The following is a 17,242-nucleotide window of genomic DNA, read 5'->3' as shown; positions in this document are numbered from 1 at the left end:
AATGTGTCATTCTTATGAGCCAGTCCCACCTGGAACTCCGTGAGCTCGTGCTGCAGATGTCGTGTTCCTAATGCTGCTGCATATTGTTGCCTTTGTAACCTAACAGGAGGGAAATAAAGTCCGTCAACAGTCATCCATGTCTGTCGTCCTTAACACAACGCCGTCAGAGAGTACACCCTACTACACCGGTCACATATGTACAGTTTCTACGTCAAATGACTCCCTTTTCTTGACTCCTTTTTTATCACAAACAGTACTGAATTTGCAAATCTGGTATGTCATAAATGTATAGTTTAAGGAGTAGCAGTACTGACTATCTGATGAATTGAAAATGGGGGACCCTGATGTAAACAAGACAAAAGTCTTCCTCTGGTCTGCATCCCCTTAACAATTGTGTGTATTGAGCTGTACAGTATTGTACCCATTCTGCAATCTGTTAATAAAGTTTTCAATCAATCAATCAAAGCATCTATATTTATGATTTTCATACTCACCGGGGAAAGCTGCAATGTTCGGTTAGTTTCTCCGGTGGTCTGGGATAATGCAATCCTGGAAACACTCTTCTGCATCTCGCCACCGCAACTCAACATTTTCCAATGGCAGCGCGCACATACATATACAAATAAAACATATACTACACGTGGATTTCATATACCTTCGGCCTTGGGCATATTAAACTTTACGTTTGCCTATGGATAGTTTAATATAAAATCATAGCTTCACGGCGCGCATAGCGTGACGTCATCGCTCCATGCAACGTTCGTGCGTTCTCATTCGCCTCGGAAATAACGCTTTGCAATTCATACAGTATTTTTCCAACGAGCTCTCAATAGCCTGGAATTCCTATACCAGCGTTTTGTTACCGAATGAACGCGCCTGTGCATATGTGAAACGTAAACAAACTGAAACGATAAAACTATACTTCCCCAAATGGTTGTTCCCGTGGGCCGGTTCCGGAAATTACTATCCTAGTTTGTTCCCGTGAACTGCACTTCAATGTTATTCTTTGTATAACGGTAACTCGTCTCTCAATGCTCGTCGCGCTATCCGCAGCCGGTTCTTGACTCAATAAAGCAACGCGACGGGTCCTATAATACTTGTGCACATACAAACGAGACTTAAACAGACAAACAAACATTAATACATATAAGTTAACGTGTGTGTATATCTGACTGTATTGGATCGCTGTACGTTTAGTCGGCCAACATCTGTTGCGACAAGGCATTTATACCCTTGATATATAACTACACATCGTTATTAAAATCATAACGACCGAACCTGACTTCGAAATTTACCAGCGATATATTAGATTATATATACCTTTTAATCATACTCTCGGCCTCTTAACCCGCGACTAACGTCCTGTTTAATGTACTTTCCGCGACTGATGTCCCGTTTAATGTACATTTACGTACTCCCGGGACATCGCGTAATCATGTACTAACTAGGACATCGCGTGATCATCTTCCCGCTATCTGTATTGATCAATTGGTTAATTTAATCCAAAATACATCGTTTTCAGGAATGGAAGAGATTGTGAGCTTAGTTTGAGGTTGAAACAATGAATATTATGACGCTACTCTGGTAATTTCCAACTATGATTCCATCAGCTTCTCGGTCCTACTTCCCGCCTCTTTGCAAAGGAATCACAGAAAGTTTTTAACAGAGTAGCGTTTTCAAGGATATCACATCATAATAAGCTCACGTATCTTCTTTTGTTGCCTATATTTTTAGTCTGCATCAGCTAGACTAGGGGTAGCAATCCAACAACCTGTACTGTGTGCCTTAGCTTTTGGTCGGCTCCGACTCGACCTGGAATAGCACTTCAACCTTTGTGCCTAAACTTTTGGGACTAGCACATATAACCCATCCTTTCAGAACCGCCTGATAAGGACCCAGGTGCACGCGCGCCCTGGTAACGATTCTCAATACAGATCAGATATATTAATGCACATTATTCTTACTCAGCCATGATCTCAATATTTGACAACATTCTGTAATATTCACCTGGCACAGAGAAAAGCGGGAAGGTTTTAATTCCTTCCATACATTTTTGGTCGACCAGTCTATATACTCACTTTTCTCTGTATAGATGAAACGATACAGCATGCCGGGAGGACGCAAGAAGTCCGTCACAAGTTCGTAGACGCCAATTGTGGGATATTTGTAGATATCCTGATGAAGAATGTGCTCAGTCAACCGAGGCTTGGATAATAACAAGGGTTTATTAACCAAACAGATAGAATACATAGAGAGAATGGCTGAGGGGCTCTCCCCAGGTGATCAGCTGAAATGACCCAGGTAAAGCGACCTTGATTGTGGTCGGGAGGAGCCCTTTATAGTTCAACAAGGGGGGTGTGTGGTCCCATTTGATAGGTCAGATGGGGGGGAGGGGGTACAGGTTTGGGGACACAGGGGAGGGGGGTGATTCCACAGAGAGGGGGGGGGGCACAGGTAAGGGGAACATATTTACATGAGGACATAATTATTATACCACAGAAGCGATGCGCACCGGCTTGACGTCTGGAGTGGGAGCGCGCCGGCTTGACGTCTGGAGTGGGAACACCACTCCAGGCCTGGCACGGAGATCCCCCCTCGGATGCTGCAGACTGGCAGCGCAGAACACCGGGGTCCCAGGGGACCGGGGCGAAGAGACGCATCCTCCCGTGGAATAGGAATCGATGCGCGCCGGCTTGACGTCTGGAGTGGGAACACTGGAAAACCTCCCGTAGAGGATTAGAGAGCGCAGACGGTGTCCCACTCCAGGCAAACGGCGACAGGTGGTGATGGCTGGCACGTCGTCTCACGCCGGAGACGCGGCAGGTGATGGTAACGTCCAGGACTCCATGAACACTGAACACAGATAAAGATACAGAGTCCAGAACACCGAACCAGCATACAGAACGACCCGACCAGGACTGGAGGGGAGGTCCAGGTATTTAAAGCCCTCTGGGGCGCTAATCATAACTTATGACAGCTGTGAAAGGTAGTCCAAGGGTGGGGGCTGGTGAAGAGCAGAGGAGAGTAAAACATCGCAAGGGTGGGGGCTGTTGAGGAGAGTAGACAGGGAAAGTCCAAAGGTGGGGGCTGGTGAGGTGAGGAGACAGGGGATTAAAGGTCCAGGGAACAGGCGAAACCTCACAAATCCAGTCAAAGGCTTTTTTAAAGTCAACAAAACAAACAAATGTATTCTTGCCCCCGTCCAATCTGGCTCTCTCCACCGATGATAAAACAAAAACATGATCAATACAAGCTCTCTTAGCCCTAAACCCATTCTGCTCATCCACCAACATTTCATTATATTATAAGTATTTATTTAATCTATTATTAAGAACACTTGAATATAATTTATAAACTGTACTGATCAAACAAATACCTCTGTAATTTAGTGGGACTCTAGGGTCAGCTTTTGCAGATTTGAGGATGGGCTTAATAATGGACTTGTTCCATATCGAGGGGATGGTGCCTGTGTGAAAACAAGTTTGATATAAACAGTGTAATACATTCAGCAGATAGGGAGTTTTAAGGACCTCGTTAGACAACTCCTCAATACCCATGGCTGTAAACCATGGCTTACATCGTTTGATTTGCTGCGGGGGTTCAACCGTGCTCTGGATATTAACTGTATTTATCAATTAACAAGTCTGAGTCCTCGTCTGCACCTTCCGAGTCCGAATGCAGTCAATGCTCGAGTCCAAGTCCAAGTCTGAGTCATCAGTGCTCAAGTCCAAGTCGAGTGTTACTGTATGTAGCGCACTCTCATGGGCTCATAATATGAAACAAGCATTTCATTATAAAGTATCCTGTATTTTGGTCTGACAAATAAAAACAAACATGAACTTGAACTTGAGTCACGACTCACGAGTCCTGAAAATCAGTCCAGGACTCGGACCCAAGTACTACAACACTGCCTCATGGATATAGACCCGGCCATGTCCTTCCTGGCAGAGCCGCCCTGAGCGGGGCATCTGCACCAGATCTCTGTGCCAGCCTGTGACGGTGACCCGGAACTTCCTCCCCTTCCTGCTGGCTCTCTCGGTGCTGCTCTTGGCTGTCTGCCCACCACCTGCGCTCTCCTGCCCAGGAGAAGAGCTGCTGGGTGGCGAACAGTGAGAAGGTCAGAGGCCAGTCACAGGTCAAAGGTCAAAGATCCCCGCAGAGACAGGACTGCTGTGTGTTCCGACTGGAGTCTGTGTCCGTGTGTGTACTGTCCTGTCGCGCTGGAACCTGCCTCCTTTAGGTGAAGAAGGAGCCATTCAAATGCAAAACACTCTGTCACATACTGACCAGACAAGATCTAACTTTGGCCTCCATGTCAAGCTTGGGTGTCGTTTGTTTAGTCTCATTCTGTAAACTCTATTGCTCATTACCTTTGCAAATATATGTATCCTAGTTACACAAACACACAGTCCTCATATCCCTCCTAGTTACACAAACACACAGTCCTCATATCCCTCCTAGTTACACAAACACACAGTCCTCATATCCCTAGTTACACAAACACACAGTCCTCATATCCCTAGTTACACAAACACACAGTCCTCATATCCCTCCTAGTTACACACAGTCCTCATATCCCTCCTAGTAGTTACACAAACACACAGTCCTCATATCCCTAGTTACACAAACACACAGTCCTCATATCCCTCCTAGTTACACACAGTCCTCATATCCCTCCTAGTTACACACAGTCCTCATATCCCTCCTAGTTACACAAACACACAGTCCTCACATGTGTATGTGTAGTTAGTAGTTACACATACACAGGTAGAGCAGTCGTCTGGTTATCCGGAGGTTCCCGGTTCGATTCCCGCTCCTCCCGGGTAGCATGTCGAAGTGTTCTTTGTGCAAGACACTTAACCCCTAACTGCTTCTGATGAGCAGGTCGGCACCTTGCATGGTTGCCTCCGCAGTTGGTGTGTGAATGTGTGAGTGAATGGGTAAAATGTGACGAACAAATTGTAAAGCGCTTTGGATAAAACACACACAGTCCTCATATCCCTCCTAGTTACACACAGTCCTCGTATCCCTCCTAGTCCATAGAGAGACCATATCAAACACACACTAATGTGTTACACTGACAAGAGAGACCACATCAAACACACTAATGTGTTACACTGAGAGAGCCCCTGACCCCTGGAACAGCATCCCCATGTCCATTAAATCTGCCCCCTCCATCGAGTCTTTTAAATCGAAACTCAAAACCCACCTATAGCGCCTGGCCTTCCCTGACTCACTTTGACTTTTGCCTTGCTTGTTGACGTGTTGTTTTGTTTCCTTGTCTATCAGGTTTTTTTTCTTTTCTGTTTATTCTATACTTTTCTTTGTTCTTAGCTACGTGAAGCACTTTGGTTGACAAGTGTCATGTCTAAATGTGCTATATAAATACATTTGATTGATTGATTGATATCAAACACACTAATGTGTTACACTGACAAGAGAGACCATATCAAACACACTCATGTACTCAAGCACACATCTACACTGACAGCCACCTCTGACAACATGATACAGTGTGAGAAGAAAAACACAAGCAAGTCTTATTCTTAGAAACTGATGTATTTACAATAGAAATGACTTAGTACAATTCATGTACTTTGTAGACTGGGTTGGCGGGTCAGGAGGGGGGGGGGGGGTCAGACTGGGTGGGAGGGGTCAGACTGGGTGGGTGGGTCAGACTGGGTTCCTGTCCTTCAGGGAGATGGACGTTGTGTTGCTGTGCTTCATACTGTAGAGCAATGCTGCACCCATGTCTGTCAGAGACTGATGCGAGAGAGAGAGAGAGAGAGAGGGAGAGAGAGAAAGGGATGAAGAGAGAGAGAGGGAGAGAGGGGGAGGGAGAGAGAGAGAGAGGGGATGAAGAGAGGGAAGTGTTAGCAGAAGAAAAAAACACGTGTGTATGTGTGTGTGTGTATGTGTATATTTCCTAACGCCACCTTTTATTTTAATTAAAGTGTCCATTATTCTCTTTCTTTGCGTTGGACTCTTTTAATGTTGGATTCTATGTATGTAAGTATGTTTTTGTTTTGATCCATGTGGACCTCAGCAAGAATAGCTGTTGCCTAGGTGACAGCTAATGGGGATCTGAATAACCAATAGCAGAATAAATAAATAAATAAATAAATAGATAGTTAGATAGGGCTGCATCCTGTACAAACATAATATTCTTTTGTACACATAGAAGTTGATTGGAATGTTTCTCTTCTCTCTGGTGAGACGTGACCAGCGCCTGTAGAGGCTGTGTCAGAGAGCAGGACAGTACAAATATAGCCTTAAGCCGTTCAAATAATACATTTATATAAAAATTAAAAGAACAAAGAACAAACAAAAAAGTCAAACTAAATCCCCCCGTCATTTACATATTTGAAAAGGAGTGGGAAGAAGCATACACTTATTTAGTCCCACCCCTATTTACTCATCAGAACTTACTATATTATTATATTGACTAATTCATACATTACTAGACTCATATTGAAAAGATTAACTTAGTTAACAATACATATCTTTTTATAATACCTTATTAATATTTGCCAAAACTACATGTTACCCTGTATAGTTCCTCTAGCCATTTTGTATACATACATACAACTATATACCTACATATGCACATATATACACTTATATATACATACATACACATACATACTGCCAGTTATCAAACCCCTTCTTCATCTCTGTACCTCTGGAAAACCATTTGACTGTATTTTATTTTAAACTGTTTTATGTTTTGACATTGCTTTAACTTCATGACATTGCTTTAACTTCATGGTCGTTCGAAAACTATCTTTTTAAATTAAATGTTCCCCTTAAATTGTAACCCTCGTTCTCATTCATATGAGAACAGTATGAAAATGTACAATGATTATGAATCGTGATGTTTACTTACCACCTGTGTGTCCGAAATGACAGAATTTCTCTGGAGGGGGAAACAAAAATCAAATATTAAAATAAGGATCATGTAATATTACGATTTTAACTATAAGATAAGATGAGATGTTCCTTTATTGATCCCCTTGTGGGGAAATTCAGGCATCATAGCAGCATGGGGGAGGGGAGGGGAGGTACAGGTATGGGCAGGATAATAGTAGAAAGACATAAATATAGGCAATAGAATTGGATCTGAATATAAAAATATGAGAAAAAAATTAACAGTGTAAACAATATAATTTACTCAGAATATAAGAAATACGAGGACAAATAAACAGTGTAAACAAAGGTGTAGATGAGGGTCTGTATATATAATAATAATAATAATAATAATAATAATAATAATAATAATAATAATAATAATAATAATAATAATAATAATAATAATAATAATAATAATAATAATAATAATAATAATAATAATAATAATAATAATATTCAGCATCAGTGTCAGTACGATATTGAATACTCACCCTTGTTAAGTTAAGTTAAGCTAAGTAAGTTGAACCTTTATTTATCCCCTTGGGGGGAAATCCGTCCTCTGCATGTGACCCGTCCTAACTGGTTAGGAGCCGTGGGCAGCCACACAGTGCGGCGCCCGGGGACCAGCTCCAGTTGTAATGCCAGTACCTTGGTCAAGGGACCAGCTCCCCCAATGTACAGTTTTTACGTCAAATGTATATACTCTTTTCTGGACTATTTTTGTATCACAAACAGTACTGTATTTGCAAATCTGGTATGTCATAAATGTATAGATGTAGCAGTACTGTATATCTGTATGTCATGTATGTCATATATGTCCTGATTAATTGAAAATGGGGGACCCTGATGTAAACAAGACGAAAGTCTTTCTCTGGTCTGCATCCCCTTAACAATTGTGTGTATTGAGCTGTACTGTATTGTACCCATTCTGCAATCTGTTAATAAAGTTTTCAATCAATCAATTAATCAATCAATCAATCTATCAATCAATCAATCAATCAATCAATCAATCAATCAATCAATCAATCAATCAATCAATCAATCAATCAAGTCAAGGGACCAACTCCAGTTGTAACACCAGTACCTTGGTCAAGGGATCAGCTCCAGTTGTAACACCAGTACCTTGGTCAAGGGACCAGCTCCAGTTGTAACACCAGTACCTTGGTCAAGGGACGAGCTCCAGTTGTAACACCAGTACCTTGGTCAAGGGACGAGCTCCAGTTGTAACACCAGTACCTTGGTCAAGGTACGAGCTCCAGTTGTAACACCAGTACCTTGGTCAAGGGACGAGCTCCAGTTGTAACACCAGTACCTTGGTCAAGGTACGAGCTCCAGTTGTAACACCAGTACCTTGGTCAAGGGACAAACTCCAGCTGTAACATCAGTACCTTGGTCAAGGGATGTAATGCCAGTAACTCGGTCGAAGACAAGGGCTGGAAACCTAACATGTCTCTTGGTGTGGGAGGAAATCAGAGCACCCGGAGGAAACCCACGCAAACACGGGGGGGGGGGGAGAACATGCAAACTCCACACAGAAAGACCCCCTGCTGTGGTTTGAACCCAGGACCTCCTCGCTGTGAGGCAACAGTGTTAACCACTGTTTTATATCGAACACAACTGTGGGCATGGGCCACTGCCAGCAGCTGGAGAACTAACGGCTGTAGAACTCAAGAACTGTTAGGAACGTCTGACCACTAAGTGTGTTTGACTCTTAACCACCGAAACCTGCACGGACTATAAACGTATGATGTATATCATGCCAGTTAGGGTACCTTGTGTATACTGCACTTTGTATATACTGTTTACTTTTACTCTTACTCATAGTATATATTCAGATTCAAATTCGTATATTTATTGTAACGTATAATATAACCGATAGGGCATACAGACCCTTATCTGCACCTTTGTTTACACTGTTTATTTTTCTCATATTTTTATATTCAGAGTTAATTATATTAAATTGCCCATATTTATAATAATAATATTAATAATAATAATCATAATATATTCAATTTGTAGGGGCGCTTTATATTTGTGGAACAAATATCAAGACACTACAGTGTGGAAGAACATAAAAACTATCGAGTACAATTTACATAAAGGGCTAAAACTAGTAAAAGAGTAAAAGAACATAAAATAAGAAGGGCTAAAACTAGTAAAAGAGTAAAAAGAACATAAAATAAGAAGGGCTAAAACTAGTAAAAGAGTAAAAAGAACATAAAATAAGAAGGGCTAAAACTAGTAAAAGAGTAAAAAGAACATAAAATAAGGAGGGCTAAAACTAGTAAAAGAGTAAAAGAACATAAAATAAGAAGGGCTAAAACTAGTAAAAGAGTAAAAGAACATAAAATAAGAAGGGCTAAAACTAGTAAAAGAGTAAAAGAACATAAAATGTGTGGGGCTAAAACTAAAGGCCCTTTTTAAAAGCATCCACAGTCTGTGGTGCTCTCAGATGGTCTGTGGTGCTCTCAGATGATCAGGGAGAGCATTCCACAGACTGGGAGCGGACGAGCAGAAAGCACGATCTCCCATGGAGATCTATCTACTATTTTTTTTCCTCCTCTTTTTCTCCTCTTTTTCTATTTTTCTCCCATCCCAATTTCGCTGTACCAATTCTCCCCTCCCCTGTCTTGAACGTTGCTCACATATGCCCTCCACTGGCCGGTTGTAGGGAGGATAGAAGCCTTGCATCACGTGTCCCCTCCGATACACGAGGAGGCAGCCTGTCACATCTTTTCACCTGCCAGCGTGGACTCTCATTGGCGAGGTGTAACGTGTGGGAGGCTCAGGCTCACACTACCCCCGCCTTTTCCTGTCTCTGCTGTGCCAGGCGTCCCCCAACCGACCTGTAGGAGTCGCTGTCCACAACGTCCAGATTACCACCCATCGACTTCCACCCCGCTGACTCTGCCAATTGAGTTCGTATGACGGCCGGCCCAAGCCGGAGGCAACGCCGACAGCCGGATTCGAACCCGGTGTCTCTTGCGTTGGTGACGAGCGCAATGTCCGCTGCGCCACCCAGCCGCCCTGAGATCTATCTACTATTTATGTCTTTCTACTATTACCCTGCCCATACCTGTACCCCCCCTCCCCCATGCTGCTATAGTTATGTATAGTTATGTATACTGGTGTGTACTGAATACTCACCATTGTATAGTTATGTATACTGGTGTGTACTGAATACTCACCGTTGTATAGTTATGTATACTGCTGTGTACTGAATACTCACCCTTGTATAGTTATGTATACTGGTGTGTACTGAATACTCACCCTTGTATAGTTATGTATACTGGTGTGTACTGAATACTCACCCTTGTATAGTTATGTATACTGGTGTGTACTGAATACTCACCGTTGTATAGTTATGTATACTGGTGTGTACTGAATACTCACCGTTGTATAGTTATGTATACTGGTGTGTACTGAATACTCACCCTTGTATAGTTATGTATACTGGTGTGTACTGAATACTCACCCTTGTATAGTTATGTATACTGGTGTGTATCGGCTCCATGCGTTTAAGCCACTTCTGGTAGGTCTGGTCATCCTCCGCACTGTGATTATGCTCTCTGCATCGCAATCATAGGCAAAATACACAACGTTTCCAGCCAAACCCCAAGTAGAAGAAGAAGAAGGCACGTGTCAAATAACACCCTACAGACTGTTTTTCCGACACGCTGAAGCACTTAGTTCACACTGCAGGCCTTAGTGCTCAATGGACCTGTCTCAAACCCTGCCCTCTTTTCTTGATCCTCCAATCACAACTGTCGCTTACCTCGGACAAACTTGGTTTGTCCGAGGTAAGCGACAGTTGTGATTGGAGGATCAAGAAAAGAGGGCAGGGTTTGAGACAGGTCTATTCTGATGTAATGCTCAGATCAGATTCCTTTTGTTTGTCTGTTCACATTATTTAAAAAAAAAATAAAAAAGTGGCCAATATCAGATTCAGGTGTGAACTGGTCACGCTCCTATGAACTGACAAATGAACAATAACGAAGATGGACGTAAACATGGGGGAAACTGAAGTCACAGTTTATGGTTTAATTTATAAATTGTTGTGCAGTGGAGGACAGCTAATCTGTGAGAGAGACATTTCTTCCCTCAATATGCTTTCATACACAGAGCGGTTATGATACGTCCCCTCACGTGCTGCTTGTACAGAAGTATCTGAAATACTTATAAGGTAAACACCTCACTGTCCCTCCACTGACCACCTCCATCACAGCTGTCTTCACTGTCCCTCCACTGACCACCTCCATCACAGCTGTCTTCCATGTCTGTATCCACTGACCACCTCCATCACAGCTGTCTTCCATGTCTGTATCCACTGACCACCTCCATCACAGCTGTCTTCCATGTCTGTATCCACTGACCACCTCCATCACAGCTGTCTTCCATGTCTGTATCCACTGACCACCTCCATCACAGCTGTCTTCCATGTCTGTATCCACTGACCACCTCCATCACAGCGGTCTTCACTGTCTGTATCCACAGTGCAGAATTGTGATGAATGACAATTCTAGAGCGACGTAAAAGTCACATTAATTCTGATATGGCTGTTCAGACTGAGGTCACGTTGCAGAAAGATCAGACCTGTATCTGATTTAGGACCTTATGAAAGTGGTCCAAATCAGAATTGAAAAGATCAGATTCCATGTGATTTGTGCTGTTCACACTGGCATGAAAAAAACACAGATCTGAGGCACATATGAGTGGAAAAAGATTCTAGACACTTTTGCCTGCATTGTGAACGTAGCCTTAGTGCATTACTATCTAGTGCAACACACACACACGCACGCAAGCACGCACGCAAGCACGCACACACACACACACTCACAGCGCTCTCTCCATCAGCCGCCCCTGCAGGTCGCTCTCCCTCGCGGCGTCCAGGAATCGGCCTCTGACCGCCAGGCCAGCGCTGGCCTGGGAGGAGTTCAGCTGGACGATGGCCAGAGACAGAGAGCAGAGCGCCGCCGCGCTGAGGGGGAGGGGCCACGCTGTCATTATCACCATAACAACAACCTGTCATGCTTCTACTGCCACTCAGATCAGTGGTCAGAATAGTAGTGTAGTGGTCAATGTAGTGTAGTGGTCAGAATAGTAGTGTAGTGGTCAATGTAGTGTAGTGGTCAGAATAGTAGTGTAGTGGTCAGAATAGTAGTGTAGTGGTCAGATTAATAGTGTAGTGGTCAATGTAGTGTAGTGGTCAGATTAATAGTGTAGTGGTCAGATTAATAGTGTAGTGGTCAATGTAGTGTAGTGGTCAGAATAGTAGTGTAGTTGTCAATGTAGTGTAGTGGTCAGAATAGTAGTGTAGTTGTCAATGTAGTGTAGTGGTCAGAATAGTAGTGTAGTGGTCAGATTAATAGTGTAGTGGTCAATGTAGTGTAGTGGTCAGAATAGTAGTGTAGTTGTCAATGTAGTGTAGTGGTCAGAATAGTAGTGTAGTGGTCAGAATAGTAGTGTAGTGGTCAGAATAGTAGTGTAGTGGTCAGAATAGTAGTGTAGTGGTCAATGCAGTGTAGTGGTCAGAATAGTAGTGTAGTTGTCAATGTAGTGTAGTGGTCAGAATAGTAGTGTAGTGGTCAGAATAGTAGTGTAGTGGTCAGAATAGTAGTGTAGTTGTCAATGTAGTGCAGTGGTCAGAATAGTAGTGTAGTGGTCATAATAGTAGTGTAGTGGTCAGAATAGTAGTGTAGTGGTCAGAATAGTAGTGCAGTGGTCAGAATAGTAGTGTAGTGGTCAGAATAGTAGTGTAGTGGTCAGAATAGTAGTGTAGTGGTCAGAATAGTAGTGTAGTGGTCAATGTAGTGTAGTGGGCAGAATAGTAGTGCAGTGGTCAGAATAGGTGGTTAATTTGTGCTGATGTAAAATAAACGTCCTTCTGGCCCTGTGTACTAAAGGGATAGTCCACCAATTTTAAGAAGTCTTACTACCATAGTGTCTTTATACCTGTATTACTGTACATATTAATACAACTCTGTACACACATCTGATTAGCACTATTACTCAGTAGTACTAATTTATATATTTTATACCCAGTTTAATCACCTGTACATTGTATATTACTGTTGCACTTTACGGTTACATTTGCACCCTGGTTGGATGCCAAATTTATTGTGCTGTATGATGACAATACATTTTAATCTAATCTAGTCTAGTCTAGTCTAATCTAATGTAATGTAATCTAACGTAATATAATGTAATGTAATGTAATCTATCTAATGTAATGTAATCTAACCTAATATAATATAATCTGATTTGATCTAATCTAGTCTAATGTAATGTAATCTAACATAATGTAATGTAATCTAATCTAACCTAACCTAACCTAACCTAACCTAATCTAATCGAATCTGATCTAATCTAGTCTAATGTAATGTAATCTAATGTAATGTAATGTAATGTAATCTGATCTAATCTAGTCTAATGTAATGTAATCTGATCTAATCTAGTCTAATGTAATGTAATGTAATCTAACCTAATCTAATCAGATATAATCTAGTCTAATGTAATGTAATCTAACGTAATCTAATGTAATGTAATGTAATGTAATCTGATCTAATCTAGTCTAATGTAATGTAATGTAATCTGATCTAATCTAGTCTAATGTAATGTAATGTAATGTAATGTAATCTAACCTAATCTAATCAGATCTAATCTAGTCTAATGTAATGTAATGTAATCTGATCTAATCTAGTCTAATGTAATGTAATGTAATGTAATCTAACCTAATCTAATCAGATCTAATCTAGTCTAATGTAATGTAATCTAACATAATCTAATGTAATGTAATCTGATCTAATCTAGTCTAATGTAATGTAATGTAATCTGGTCTAATCTAGTCTAATGTAATGTAATCTAACATAATCTAATGTAATGTAATCTGATCTAATCTAGTCTAATGTAATGTAATGTAATCTGGTCTAATCTAGTCTAATGTAACCTAATGTAATGTAATCTAACCTAATCTAATCAGATCTAATCTAGTCTAATGTAATGTAATGTAATGTAATGTAATCTAGTCTAATGTAATGTAATCTAACCTAACCTAATGTAATGTAATGTAATGTAATCTAACCTAATGTAATGTAATGTAATGTAATGTAATCTAACCTAATGTAATGTAATGTAATCTAACCTAATGTAATGTAATGTAATCTAGTCTAGTCTGGTCTCCTCACCTGACGTGGGTCACCTCCCTGTGAGCCGTCAGCACCCTGAGCGTCTTCTGTCCGTCTGTCCTCTTGTACCTCAGCTGCAGCTGGACGGACAGGTGGCTGCCACAGGCAGGAGGGGACACTGAGCAGGACGGACAGGAAGACAGAGGGATGAGCAGGAGGGGACACTGAGCAGGACGGACAGGAAGACAGAGGGATGAGCAGGAGGGGACACTGAGCAGGACGGACAGGAAGACAGAGGGATGAGCAGGAGGGGACACTGAGCAGGACGGACAGGAAGACAGAGGGATGAGCAGGAGGGGACACTGAGCAGGACGGACAGGAAGACAGAGGGATGAGCAGGAGGGGACACTGAGCAGGACGGACAGGAAGACAGAGGGATGAGCAGGAGGGGACACTGAGCAGGACGGACAGGAAGACAGAGGGATGAGCAGGAGGGGACACTGAGCAGGACGGACAAGAAGACAGAGGGATGAGCAGGAGGGGACACTGAGCAGGACGGACAGGAAGACAGAGGGATGAGCAGGAGGGGACACTGAGCAGGACGGACAGGAAGGAGGAGACACTGAGCAGGACGGACAGGAAGGAGGAGACACTGAGCAGGACGGACAGGAAGGAGGAGACACTGAGCAGGACGGACAGGAAGGAGGAGACACTGAGCAGGACGGACAGGAAGGAGGGGACACTGAGCAGGACGGACAGGAAGGAGGAGACACTGAGCAGGACAGACAGGAAGGAGGAGACACTGAGCAGGACGGACAGGAAGGAGGAGACACTGAGCAGGACGGACAGGAAGGAGGAGACACTGAGCAGGACGGACAGGAAGGAGGAGACACTGAGCAGGACGGATAGGAAGGAGGAGACACTGAGCAGAATGGACAGGAAGGAGGAGACACTGAGCAGGACGGACAGGAAGGAGGGGACACTGAGCAGGACGGACAGGAAGGAGGGGACACTGAGCAGGACGGACAGGAAGGAGGAGACACTGAGCAGGACGGACAGGAAGACAGAGTGAGCTGATGAGCTGCGGAACATCTGACAGTCATCGTCTTCATCACACGGCTGGAAAGTAACTGCTGTATTTCTACTCAAGCATTATACATTATATACCTAAATGCAATGTTGCAATGTTGCACTGTGTGCACCTTTTAACTGTTGTCCTTGTTGGGAAATTATTATTACTTTAAATCTTTTACCCAATTTATCAAGAAACCTGCGGCTACGTCTTTAAAGAAACATATTATTTAACATACATGATGATTTCTCAAAAATTATGTAGTTTTAAACTTCAAGCTGGCCTAGCTGCAGGCAACAGGTGACTCAGGTCTGTTTTCTTCCCCATGACAGTGTGAACAACACCAATCACATGGTATCTGATCTTTTCTATTTTGATTTGGGCCACTTTCACATGTGGTCCTGAATCAGATACAGGTCTGATCTGTTTTAATTAGCTGGCCTCCACTGCGTTCAACTTGTAAATGAAACCATAAACTGTGACCTCAGTGTCCTCCATGTTTAAATCCTCCATCTTCTTTATTGTTCATTTGTGCTTGTGGGTCAGTTCAGGAGCGTAACCAGTTCACACTGGAATCTGATATTGACCCATAAAAAAACATGAGAATGTAGCGTGACAGAAGCCGACGCATTGAAGTGAGATCGCTTTGTAGCACTAAGACATGATGACATATCAACCATTTATACTTAGCCTAAGTATGTTAGTAGTGTAGTAGTGTAGTGGGCAAAATAGTAGTGTAGTGGGCAAAATAGTAGTGTAGTGGTCGGAATAGTAGTGTAGTGGGCAATGTAGTGGTCAAACTAGTAGTGTAGTGGGAAAAATAGTAGTGTAGTGGTCAGAATAGTAGTGTAGTGGGCATAATAGTAGGGTAGTGGGCATAATAGTAGGGTAGTGGTCAGAATAGTAGTGTAGTGGGCATAATAGTAGTGTAGTGGGCAAAATAGTAGTGTAGTGGGCATAATAGTAGTGTAGTGGTCAGAATAGTAGTGCAGTGGTCGGAATAGTAGTGCAGTGGTCAGAATAGTAGTGCAGTGGACAAAATAGTAGTGTAGTGGTCAGAATAGTAGTGTAGTGGGCAATGTAGTGGTCAAACTAGTAGTGTAGTGGCCAGAATAGTAGTGTAGTGGTAAAAATAGTAGTGTAGTGGTCAAAATAGTAGTGTAATTTCTATAGAAAAACCTACTTATAAGTAGGTTTTTCAACACATGCACTTTTATATGATCTTACTCGGGTGAAGGGTTTGTGAAGCCTGCCACATCCTCTCTCATATCAGACTGTGGCTCTTCTCACCATCTGAATCCTCTCTCATATCAGACTGTGGTTCTTCTCACCACCTGAATCCTCTCTCATATCAGACTGTGGTTCTTCTCACCATCTGAATCCTCTCTCATATCAGACTGTGGTTCTTCTCACCACCTGAATCCTCTCTCATATCAGACTGTGGTTCTTCTCACCACCTGAATCCTCTCTCATATCAGACTGTGGTTCTTCTCACCACCTGAATCCTCTCTCATATCAGACTGCGGTTCTCACCATCTGCATCGGTGTCATTGGCTCCAAACTGAAAGGTGATCTCTGTGTCTGGGGCCACGTTCCCCACCTCTCTGGTGGCTCTGTGTCCCGCCTGCCTCTCTCCTCTCACGCCCCTGCAGCCAAGCAAGAAAGAGGCTCAAACTCACGGGCCTCGGGAGAAAGATGGTAACCCTTACATGATAACGGAAGGGAGGGTCAAGACATAAAGATACAAAGAAACACATTTTCACACGAAACACATAAAGAATACTACATCATTATTGGAATGGAATTTTGGAACCTATGGGACCCGTTCTAGTGACTGGCTGGTCTTTAAGGTCCAGTTTGCTCTGAACAGGGTAAATCTGCATTTTGCTATGATGCCCCTCTAACTCATGGAATGAACTCCAACAGTCCTTAAAGCTCGAGATTCTCCCCTCTGTTGCAGAGTTTAAGACCTTAATCTCCAACCTTTGTCAATCAAGTTGTACGTGTTTTAATTGATTTGTCATTTATGATTTTATATGCTGTGTGATTTTATACGCCTTTATTTGCTTAACTCTGTATCTACACTCGACGTGACTGTAAATGAGGGAAACCTCTGTGGCCTTTCGAGTTTAAATAA

General features: G+C 42.6%; 1 protein-coding gene across 2 annotated transcripts in view; it reads right to left on the bottom strand.

Moving 5' to 3' along the window:
* Window positions 1-5,614: 5,614 nt before the first annotated feature.
* LOC311236190 (circularly permutated Ras protein 1-like) overlaps window positions 5,615-17,242 on the bottom strand; it is a 33,561-nt gene continuing 21,933 nt past the window's right edge. For both annotated transcript variants that reach the window (XM_084323829.1, XM_084323830.1), the window contains exons 16-21: window positions 16,639-16,751; window positions 14,094-14,211; window positions 11,747-11,887; window positions 10,385-10,478; window positions 6,887-6,916; window positions 5,615-5,763 (exon numbers count right to left, since the gene is read on the bottom strand). In XM_084323829.1, coding sequence (XP_084179955.1) covers window positions 5,674-5,763; window positions 6,887-6,916; window positions 10,385-10,478; window positions 11,747-11,887; window positions 14,094-14,211; window positions 16,639-16,751 — 586 coding nt within the window. In that variant the 3' untranslated portion in view covers window positions 5,615-5,673. The remainder of the gene's footprint in view (window positions 5,764-6,886; window positions 6,917-10,384; window positions 10,479-11,746; window positions 11,888-14,093; window positions 14,212-16,638; window positions 16,752-17,242) is intronic.

This window comes from Notolepis coatsorum, assembly GCF_963971535.1.
Source record: "Notolepis coatsorum genome assembly, chromosome: 10".
Classification (NCBI taxonomy): domain Eukaryota; kingdom Metazoa; phylum Chordata; class Actinopteri; order Aulopiformes; family Paralepididae; genus Notolepis; species Notolepis coatsorum.
This window is presented reverse-complemented; position numbering and strand designations above follow the sequence as displayed.